Below are 11,909 nucleotides of genomic sequence, written 5' to 3' on the forward strand. Positions count from 1 at the left end.
ATTTTGCAAACCTCCAGGTCTTTACGTTTGATTAATTGAATTTAATTATAGATTGAATTTTTAATTCCCCTTGTTGTCGAGTTAAATTCAGCGTTTCACGGTTCTGTTAGAAGTTCTAGTTTATATACAAGAGAAATGTTTAAATGGTAAAACTGAAACCCCTGGCGTAGAATACATCTAAAATACACTAGAAACGCGCGTCGAGAAAAGTATTGCAGTTGTGGTGTTTGGGAAAAGTGCTCGTTTCGAAAGAGAAAAGCAGTTGATATTCATTCATCGAGCTAGAAAGTGGTTCGCATCAAAGTATCAATTTTTTTGACTAACTCTGTATATACTATCATCTAACATCGCATATGAAGTATGTGAACGGACGGACGCAAAAGCTCCCACATCTCACGATGAATAAAAATAAATATTCACCTTCTTGTCGCTGATCATAGTGTTCTTTAGGATGAGAGGCATCTTTTCCTTTTTTCGATGGCACAGGCGATGAGATGGCGCATGACAGACTGAAAGTAATCAATAATATCGTTTTAATCAGCATGTTAGCTGCACACCGATCGAAAAGTAACTATCAACTGTCCGAGTTAAATTCTATGTTTTGGCCAAGACTCGTTTTACCGTAAGATAAACTGCCGGCCCCTAACGGGAACTTTAACGAGATCTTTATTTACTTTATTTTCCTCGCTTTTCTATGTTGTTGGTCGGTGGTATATTTTATTCGGACTCCTTTAAAACTCAATAAACATTTTTATCGGGTAATATATAAATAAAAAACGATTATATTTTCCGATAGTCAAGCAGCCACTTGTTTAGGGTTCACTAAGCATGAAAAATTCTACCCTCTTATCGGTAACGAGAAAAACGGGATGCAGGACAACGAACTAGAGGGTAAGTTAGCAAAAAAGGGGCGAAAATACCATTTTACGTAGTAATTCTGTACTGCTCCTCTCCTGATGACACCTCCTTGGTTGGTGAAGCGCGCATCGCAAGGAGTGTTGTACTTCTGCAGTGATTGAATTTATTCTACGCCAGACGTTACTATTCTACCTTTCAGTACCTATATATATTACTTAATGAAATGAGGAAAAAACATGATAGTCCGAATTCTAGAAGGGAAAGTGAACTGTACAGATTTAAAGTCTGAGAGAATCAAAAGACATAAAGAATAACTTTGAAAAACAGATAACTCCTATTATCGAACACTTTCCACTGAGAAAACATTTAAACGTCTTGAACGAGACAACGATGCCAATTTTGTAAAAAAAATGAAACCTCCAACAATTATACTTCCAGAGTGCTACGCTTTGGAAGAGTATATGAGACAGTAGTGCGTTTTACTAACGGCGCCTTCTTTCTTAGGGATGGGACTAAAACAAGTACCATAACAAAAGTACCATGGGAGAGGCAAAAAGGGTTAGAAATGTAAATTTTTTGAATTTTAATTTGAAATTGCATTTTGATCGATTGCAATTTGTGCAGGTTTTTTCGTAGGAAAAATTCTTGTGGATGCTTCTAGGTCGTCCTGCATCAGAACCTCGCTAAAATCGATTGAGTGGTCACAGACCGGTCACAGACCGGTTACGAAGTGCTACTTCTCATCAGTAGAGCATAATGCCGTCGAGCTTCGATGAAATCAGTCGATGTTTTGGTTGGATATCCTGCACTGAAGAGAAATAACATTTCAAAACTGGTCTGTAGGTAATCGTTCCAATAATTTCCTGCTGCAGGATGAACTAGAAGCATCTGCAAGAATTTCCTCTCTCAGAAAACTTGCAGATATAACTGTCGGATATAATCATTTCCGTCGTGGTATTAGCCAAGCATGTAGTTGTTTTCGGTAGGCATATACCATATTCTATTGTGTATGGACGTTGGGAGAATTTTAATTCCAAATATTAATGTTCTTACGTCGCACACTGTTGGTTCTACCAGAGAATGAAAGCAACATCTAAGTTACAAATACAATAAAGAACAACTTATTACGAAAATAAATATTCTCTATACTGATTACATTTTTTAACAACTCTAATATTCGGTTATTTCAGATGAATGTATGATCGATGCATTTCACTAAGTTTCCTCTTCAGTCGGTTTGTTCGAACCTTGGTGGTACATTTTTTCTAGTACGTCATAATTAAGGACTTACGAATGGCAGATTCTACATTTACGTTATAAAAAGTGTATGTTCGCCTTCATTATAACAAGAGTACTGGGTACATTCATCAATATCAAATGAAGGGAATAAAACCCGGGCTAGTAGGCCGTGGCCGAAAGGAACCTGAAGAAACAAACGTTTCGTTTTCTACTGCGACAGATATCATCAGTGGTATGTGCGTTAGGTTCAGAATTCCCTTGGAACTGCAAAATAATCTTGAAAGAGTTCTGCGCGAACATCGCGATTTATGCTGTAGTAAAACATTGAATATCTATTTAAAAAATCATCTCTGGAAGTCTGAAGTGAAAAGACGCCATTTTTCAGAATGAAGAATTAATGTCACTGATGAGTGGCCAAACAGCCCGAAACCGGTCTGCAAGTGTGTTCCAATAATTGAAAATCTATTGTAGCAGTTATATCGCCAAAAGCATATGCAGGAATAACTTCAGTGAATAATCCTGCACTGACACCTGTCGGATATAATCCAACGACCTTCATGGTATTAGCCAGGGGAGTAGTTGTTTTCTGATAGGTGTCAGTCCATAAACCTACAGTGTAGGGAGTTGAGACTGGCCCGAACGAATTATTCCTTTTAGATGATTCAACCCGTATGTTGGGCTCCCTATCGGGCGCGTCTCCAGGCGGCGGATAGGGGAACGGCCAGAGGACCCCATCCATAAGCCAATGTGGCCTTATGAATGGGGTCGCCGGACTCCTGGTCAGTGGCAGAAATAAGTAGGGTGAGGGGAACTGAAGCTCTCCAAAAGCCTTTGCGAAACATGCCACCGTGAACCAGCCTACCCAAGCTGAGGTGTAAGGAATCGTGCCGACAGCTGAATGGCCGCAGGGTGATATGCGGTTACAAACGATCCCCTTGGGGAATCGGACGAAACCTAATTGTAATCAGCCTTGCTCTGGTAATGCGGGGCTCACATGAATGAAACATACACAAAGACAGACACAACAAAAACAAAAACCAATCCCGAGGCTGGACAGATGCACTCACCTCAATATATGGCGGTGGCTGGGGATGAACAGAAATATCCACCCAATCTACCGCTCGGAATGAGGCTGGACATAGCAGATCACCTCGTGATGTAATACAAAGGCCAAAGAGTAAGAGCATTTGCTGCACTGAGGCCAAAAGGAGAAAGAGAGCGAAAGAGGCGGGAGTGGTAGCAATTATGAGTGCACCTTTCACCTCCAACAGCAAAGGCACTTCCTGCAGCGGGCGCCAAGAGCTCCGCCTTGAATAGAGGCAAGGAATCGGCTGCCCCTGCAGGAAAGCGCCCTCACTTGAGCACATTCACGGAGGGAACCCCAAGAAGGTTGAAGAAGCCGCGCAACGACAGTAGTGTCACTGCACCTCTCAAAATCTTCGCGGATGCCGCCGTGAGACACCTCAAGGTTGCCAAAGAGAGTGTATTTTCGGCGAGTCTTGGCCTACACCTGCCGATATAAAGGAGATGTCTCCCAGCGACCTGTCCACCTTCCTGGAAAGGACAGGATGGACGATGACCTAGGAGGACAACTCGTCGGGAGGATGTATAATGGGTCACATGTGCCCTAATTGCTGTAGGACTACACTCACCCTCCCTACCCTACATATACAGATAGATTATCCAATTGGTATTTTCCAAAAATAACGAAGTTTGAATTTATGAAATGGACATTTTTCTGAGAAATTTTCGAGGTCGACTGGTAGTTTGTAAATATTATGTCCTGAAATATTCTGAGCTGAATGCATCGACATAAGAAGAAAATGTCAATTCTCAAATTGAATCAATTGTATTACCAACATAACGGGAAATTCGAATAAGAACGTTTGTTTAAAAGTGCAATTATTAAAGACACAAAGTTTGAATATATAAACAGAGTGCCTAAATGACTAATCTCGTATTTCTCAACAGTAGAATTTCATTGTTAAAATCCATCGTGTTTTGCTGTGAGACCGCAGAGCCGGCACCCAAGATGCATTAACTGTACGTCAATGAAACAGAAAAATATTTCGATTCGAATAAAAAATATCTTATTATACCAATAAGTTTCTATTAGGATATTGAGATTTGTGAATATCATATATAATCTGTTGGTGGAGTTTGAATCGAAGGATTGTTGTCTTATTTTCGTGAGGTTATGTGAATCAGTGAATTGTTGCAACTCGTTCTTAATTAACACGCTTTTATTAGCTTCACCTGTATACATGTATGTATATTTGTTGGTTAGTCAGTTTGTTTGTAACTCTCCTTTTCATTTCATATTTATTCCCGTTTGGATGCTCGAGATCTGTATTCGACAGAATTATCGACATTATTGCTTGATCTATTTGCGGGCAGATGGCGATGTACGTAACCTCCTTGATATAATTCGAACTCAATTTACATGTATTTCTTTATTTGAAAAAAGCATTTTTTTTTATTAACACGCGCCTCTGCTGCCTTATTTGTAACCCTCCTTTGCACGCCAGCTGCCTTGGGCTCCCTCTCCGGAATCGGAAAATATCAATGGTCATTTTGCTAAACAATATACGGCTGATTGATTCCAAAGTTAAGATAAAATGAATATAGTTCAAAAATACTAAAAAAACACGCTTTGATAGCATACGAAATGAAAAAAATTAAAAATTAATATATTTTAAAAAACTAAAAAACACGCTTTCAAAGAAAATCGAACTAAAAGGTTGAAAATAATTTTTTTTAACTCAGCTTAAAACAGTAACGAACGAAAAATACTAGTGTTATTGTGAAAAAAGTGTGGGCGCTTTGTGCCATATTTTTTGTGTATCAAGCGCCCGTCGCTTTTTTCACAATAATACTAGTATTTTTCGTTCGTTATTCTTTTAAGCTTATTTAAAAAAAAATATTTTTAACTTTTTAGTTCGATGTTCTTTAAAAGCGTGTTTTCTTAGTTTTTTAAACTATAAAATAGCAAGAGTAATACCGATCCACAAAAAAAGGATCGAAAGCGGATATAAATAACTATAGACCGATATCCATTCTACCTTCGCCTTCAAAGGTCTTTGAGAAAGTAATCTACAAGCGATTGCAAACATTCTTGAATCTGAATAAGATACTTGCTCCAAAACAATATGGATTTAGACAAGGGATGTCAACTAAAATGGAAGGTCATAATGCGATAACAGAAATTATGAATAATATTGAAGAAAAAAATAGGGTAGGAAGCTTGTACTTTGATCTATCAAAGGCCTTTGACATGTTCAGTCATACTATAGTCTAGATAAACTAGAAAATTATGGAATTAGAGGCAACGTTATACCAAGTCGTAGACATTCAAAATGACCAACAAACTTATTCTGATAGAAATCTAATTACTGAAAGAGTTCCACAGGGGTCTATCCTGGGACCAATATTGTTCTTGATATATGTGAATGACCTTCCACAATCACTTGGTACAAGTCTAGTCTGTCAATTCGCAGATGATACGTCGGTAACAGTGTCTGGGTCTGATTCAGGAGCTCTCTCCAGAGGGTTATCGGAGGTAGCGGAAAAAAAGTTCGGATGGTGTTCGGAGAACGGATTAAAATTGAATACAAACAAAACAGGACTAATCCACTCCAGAACTTTCCAAAATAGACAGGAATCGATCTATGTCAAATTGAACCATCAATCTATTCCAGAAATAAGCGATTTGAAATTTTTGGGGGTCACAGTTGATAACAGTATCAGATGAGACACACACGTGAATAAACTGAAGTCAAGGCTCTGTTCTGTACCAAGAATAATTCGAGCAACAAGGGACCAAGTCTCGTTGAACAGCATGAAGGTATATTACTAAGCAGATGTTCAATCTATTATTCAATATGGCATTATATTTTGGGGCAGATCTACTATGGCGAACAAAATATTCAGAACTCAAAAGTATATAATTCGCTCTACGTTAAAATTACCTTATGGGTCAACATGTAGACCATACTTCAAAGAACTTGCCATATTAACCGTTCCTTCCTTGTACTTTCTTCAATTAGTAACTTTTGCAAAAAAACACTACCACATCTTTACAAGGAACTGTGATCATTATTCCGATCAAATGGCAATAAATACTAGAGGAGAACCGACCTCAGTATACCAAAACACACAACATCGTTTTATGAGAAGGGACCCCAATATAAAGCCATTAAGGCATATCAGTCACTCCCAACTGAAATAAAAAATACTCAGTACCTGAGAAAATTCAGACTCCTAACGATAGAGTTTCTGAAAGAAAAAAATTATTACAGTTTCAACAGCTGGTGATGGGTCTTGATGTAGTTGTCTCATAAACTTTCGAACTACAATAATTTTTAGTAAATGTATTTATGCGTACTTGTATTTACTTTATTTGGTTAATGAGTTGTATTATAATCTTTGTCACTGTACATACATTTTAATGCATTGTTTTATAACCCCTGACGTGCTATGTCCTCAGTTGATTTTATGGCAATAAAGAATATTATTATTATATTATCATTATTATATTAATTTGAGTTGTCTTAGTAGAGTTAGGGTTTAGCCATTGTCATAATCATATTAAATGAAACCTGTGAATTTCTGTAGAATTTTTTGCAAAGGTTCAATAGTTACTCATAATTATATTTGAATATTTGATTCCATTGGTTCAATTCGATTAGGATAGTGGCAGTGATTGAAATTGTGAAATTGATGCAAAACCAGGCCCAAGAGTCACGTATGAATCAAGAATTATGACCAAATGTTACAAGCTGTCAGATTGATCGCAGTTGGATGGAAGAGTTTTATCGTAAATCTTCGTTTTTGTGGTCCCTCCTTTTCATCATTTCTTTTCGTTTTGAAGGAAATAGTCAAGGTGAATATATACTCAAATATCATTTTAAACTTTTATATAGATATTTTCCCATCTGTACTACACGCCACTGCGCTCCGAAAGAAGAACTCAATTTTATTGCTTATAAAAAACACCGTATATACCTTTCGAATCTCCACATCAATACCTACTTCAACGGAGTTTCCGTTATACTTACTATGTAGCCCTCATACATGGCTATTATGCCAGCATCATAAATTAGTTAGTAGTCATCATGAATAAAAACGTGTGTGGTGTGTGAGATGTTTTTCAGATCTCGAAACCCATTAAATCTTCAGGTTCGAAGAACCTAGCGGTAATCTGATGATTCCAAGTTGAGCCAATTCTGAACTCCCACCAGAGCTTTTTGACCTGTGGCGTTTTCTTTCATCTCACCTCAAAGTCGTTGACCACAATCGGTAGCGGTTCTGAAAGGTGTCTATCATTTACAGAGTGTTCTTTGTAATTTCAAATGAGGATATCAATAGAAACATTTGATAAAAATTCGTGAACTTGATCAAGTAAGAGGTGAATTTGAAAAATTTGGAGATGAATATACAGGGTGATGAGACTGGTTAAAAACTTATATAGAACACACTCGACTCACTCTCAATACATGTAAATACTGATGAATGTATAAAACACCAATAAATTATCTATCTATCAGTCATAAACCAGATCCTTATTGTTCAAGGTGGTAGGTACTTGAGTATATGGGATCCGCGAAGATAAATTGCAACTTTTTGCTTCCTTTCAGTTAGTTCAAAACGTTTGGAAATACATATTTCAAGTTCAGTTGTTTTCGCATATATATAGGGTGCCCCTAAAATATGTCTTTTCAATTCAAATCACCTCATGCTTCTACAGTCACTTCTAGAATAACTTCAATACTTTTGAGAATTTTTCAATATCAGTTTCGAAATGTGATTTTATTGAAATATAATTAAATTAAGGATGGTCGTGAAACATATTTCATTTGAAATATAAAGTTGAATGGACAACTTGCGTTATTAGCAGTAAAACATTGTCCTAAATAAAGTACTACTTAAAAACATACAATAGTAAGTCAGTGACATTAAGAATACTATAGTTTATGTGGAATCTCTATTGAAGAAAAGAGAAATTAAACTTTCTATGTATTTTACCACTTTTGTTTGTAACTAACGTTACTACAGTTTCGTCCTATACGAACATTTTCAAACTTATACAATTGTTTTATTGGTTAGTTACAAATAAAAGTGGTGAAAACATAGAAAGTTTCGTTTCTCTTTTCTTCATTATGATTTCCTACCACGTAGTAACGGCTACATCCATCAATTTATTAGAATCTCTATTTCTCCCTAGAACTCGATGAAACTTCCAAAGTTGCATTGATGTGCAAAAACAGTCTTCAATTCCGAATTGATATTGAACTTTTGTCGTTGTATGCGTAAACGAGGTATAATTATCTAGTGTCTTCTTGGTGAAGGTTTTGTATTCTGTGTTGTAATATAGACTTTGATTTCACTCCTAACTTCATTCTGGAGCTGTTCTATTTGGATGCTCATGAATTGATAACGACTGCTTTCATATGAAACTTGAGTTCACTAGATCATAAACTCTCGTGCTTTCGTGCGATTTCACTTCGACTAATTACCAATTTTCCTTTTTTTAATGAAAATTAAAATATATGTCATGATCCACTAGCCAGTTCTGTTTATAATACCTAAATATACGAGAATTTCCATGAACAAGTTCAGTTTATGTTTATCAACATACCTACCTACCTACCTAGTGTCGACCATTCATTCATGGGATGAACCGAATTCATAAAGCCAAATCCAAATAAGTTTTCAGTTGATCTTACGTTACCTCTTCATTATGACAAGCTGGATAGAGTGTAGCTGAAAGATAATTACCCAAACCGGTGAATTGGCAGGCGAGGTCTTTTAGAACGGCCCGCTAGATCACCTGATCTGGGATGCTCTTACATCTTTCGAACTCATGGATAGAAAACGAGGTGCCTGCAACGAATTTGCCCTAGAAACATTTTATAATGTAGGAACTCGATTCGTAAACAAGCTTTATTAATGTCAAGAAGTGAATGGGATGTTCAACGAACTTTTTATTGAAATTATAATTTTTATTGGTTTTTGCAGATTCGCTTCATAAATACGTGGTGGACATCCGCAATCATGAATTCGGTAAGTTTAGTAAACGTCCCATTGTCTATTCTTTTGTACTCATTTATTTATTTTCAAAATATTCAAATAGAAGGAGTAGTGTGAGATGAATATTTCGGGCAGAAAGTCAAGCTGCTAAAATTGAAAAAAATAATAATTTTAACAAAGAAAAACAAAATTATTTTACACAATTCAGGAAAGGTGCGTATATTAAATGATTTCTACACTCAATTTTCTTCAAAATAGCATCTCCATAAGGCTTTATGTTCAAAATACTTTGGTAAACACTACCTCTTACAACATCTTCATCGGCGATCAACTATTCATATTTTAGTTCATACATATCCAGCCTGAATATGAATCCATCGAGAATTATTATGTATAACGCAATCGTGATATTCTCTATTCCGTATTAAAATATTTTTACATACGAGATGTGTTAAAAAACAAGGGTAACATTAATTTTTCTCAAAAAATATTTATTTTTGCATCAATTTCTATTTTGTTCCCTACAGAGTAGTCTCCCTCAGATATGATACACTTGTCAGCTTTTTTTCCAATTCTCGAAGAGGTTCTGATATGCACTTTTTGGTATAGTCAAAGTAAACGATATTGTGCACATTTAAATGTGGCGGCACTCTCAAAGGCCAAAAAACCATTACATAGATATGAACCGGCAGCGAAGTAGTCCACGTGAACTGTAGACTTGGCGGTTTGTATTTGCATTTTACGGTGACGAAGAGAAACCGGGGAATGTGTGCATGGTTATCGCAGTCGTGTCATCAATGTTCAGTTCAGGAACTGATCGCGATTTGAGTGTTGAAATTCGATATTGGTGCAGTTATGATTACTTAAAACTTTTGTTATCTGTTTAAAATGTGGCGTCCTTGAAGAAGTACTAATAGTAATAATGAGAGTGATAAAAACGCAGACTTTTTCCAGTGTAGTGATTCCAATAAATATGGTGAACAATGCGAAAAAGAGATACCAGTGAATATGATTCGGATATATTTCAATATTGAAACACAGATAGTATGTATATAAGAATCTACATCTCAAGTTTGGTTTCGGTGGAAACACACTACTATAAAATAGTCAAAAACAAACCCTATGAACGCAATACGCAATGTGATACAGGATTACCAAAACATTTAGATGTTCATCTAATGAAATCATTGAAAAAATAATATACGACTGTTACAAAAGCAATGAGATTCCTACAACTGAAATCATAAGGAAGAAATTGAATACTTCCGGTCACAACGTGAACTACTGTGACAAAACTCTTCAGAATTGGATATAGAAACTAGGATTTAGATTTAAAATAATAAACAAACGTCAAGAAGTTATGGAAAGCAGAAAAATAGTGGAATTGCGTAACAGATACTTAGAACAAATAAGTAAATATAGACAAGAACAACGGCAAATTTTCTATTCGGTCGAAACTTGGTATGACACTCACGACACAGTTACGAAAGGGTGGACTGATGGTTCGAGAATGTGTACGTCTAACATGCCTGCAAACAAAGGATCACAACTAATCATTGTGCATTGCGAAGGAAGTAAAGAATAGGTTTCGAATTCTTTGAAGTTATGTGGAAAAAAACTCGAGGACTGCAATGAAAACTATCATAAGGACATGGAAGCTAATATTTTCGAAGAATGGTTTGAAAACGCATTGATCCTAAATTTGGATGCAAATAGTGTAATAGTTCTTGACAATGCTTCCTATCATTCGCGACAACTCAAAGTACTGAATAAAATTCGAAGAAAGATGAAACACAAAGTTTTTTTAATGGATAACAATAAGTATTTTGAAGATTACTATACCAAAAACCAACTACTTGAAATTTTACAGACAAAAACATTTGAAAAAGTGTATGCCCTTATATTAAAAAATTTGATAAGGAGGTAATAGACGTAATTAAAGAAGAATTATCGAATAATTACCGAAAAAGACTGGCAGAAAAGGATTAAAAAAGTAATTTTAATTGAAAAATACTATGTGGATGTTGGACACTTCCATATGAATGGTGGAAATAAATGACGACAGTGATAGTGAAACAGAGAATATGGAAGAGGAATTATCAGAAGCTTTCGAAGAAAGTTAGTGAAGTGTTTTTGAAGGGATCGATATATATATATATATATATATATATATATATATATATATATATATATATATATATATATATATATATATATATATATATATATATATATATATATATATATCTTGGCTCTCCTGGTCCCTTCCACTGGACTTGTTTCGACGTCATAACCATATACCCATGATTCGTCTCCAGTCATGACCATTTTAAGCAAATCTGGGTCGCCGTTGACGTCATTAAACAATTCCTGAGCGATGCTCATGCAACGGTTGTTCTGTCAGAATTTGCAACGAACTTTGCTGCCACACGATTCATGACCAAAATTTCCGAAAAAATTGCAAGACTTGAACCAACCGATATGCCGACATCCACAGCACCTTTCCTGACAGTGATTTGACGGTTCTCTATAACAATTTTCTTCACTTTCTCAACATTTTCATCGGTCATTGATGTCCTGGGGCGTTCAGGACAAGCGTCGTCATGCATCGTCGTTTCTTTCTGTGAAAAGCATGTACCATTTCAGACTCAGATAACAGTACCTATTGCAAATTTTTCAATTTGTTGAGTATTCCCGCCTCGACCAGATATTTTTCTTGAGAGAATTTATCTGGTTGAAGCTGGGATCATTCTGCAACCGTGTTAGGAATCACAAGTTAAAAG

General features: G+C 36.0%; 1 protein-coding gene across 3 annotated transcripts in view; it reads right to left on the minus strand.

Moving 5' to 3' along the window:
• LOC111508887 (uncharacterized) overlaps nt 1-11,909 on the minus strand; it is a 90,726-nt gene that overhangs the window by 1,848 nt on the left and 76,969 nt on the right. Inside the window, exon 1 of one of the 3 annotated variants that reach the window (XM_023164521.2) lies at nt 421-587. The exons of the other annotated variants lie outside the window; for them this stretch is intronic. Coding sequence (XP_023020289.2) covers nt 421-544 — 124 coding nt within the window. The 5' untranslated portion in view covers nt 545-587. Of the gene's footprint in view, nt 1-420; nt 588-11,909 lie in introns of those variants that run through there. 3 annotated transcript variants of the gene reach the window in all.

The sequence above is a fragment of the Leptinotarsa decemlineata genome, unplaced genomic scaffold (assembly GCF_025532065.1).
Source record: "Leptinotarsa decemlineata unplaced genomic scaffold, Ldec_3_MD MMD2_tig00000218_RagTag_RagTag, whole genome shotgun sequence".
Lineage (NCBI taxonomy): Eukaryota > Metazoa > Arthropoda > Insecta > Coleoptera > Chrysomelidae > Leptinotarsa > Leptinotarsa decemlineata.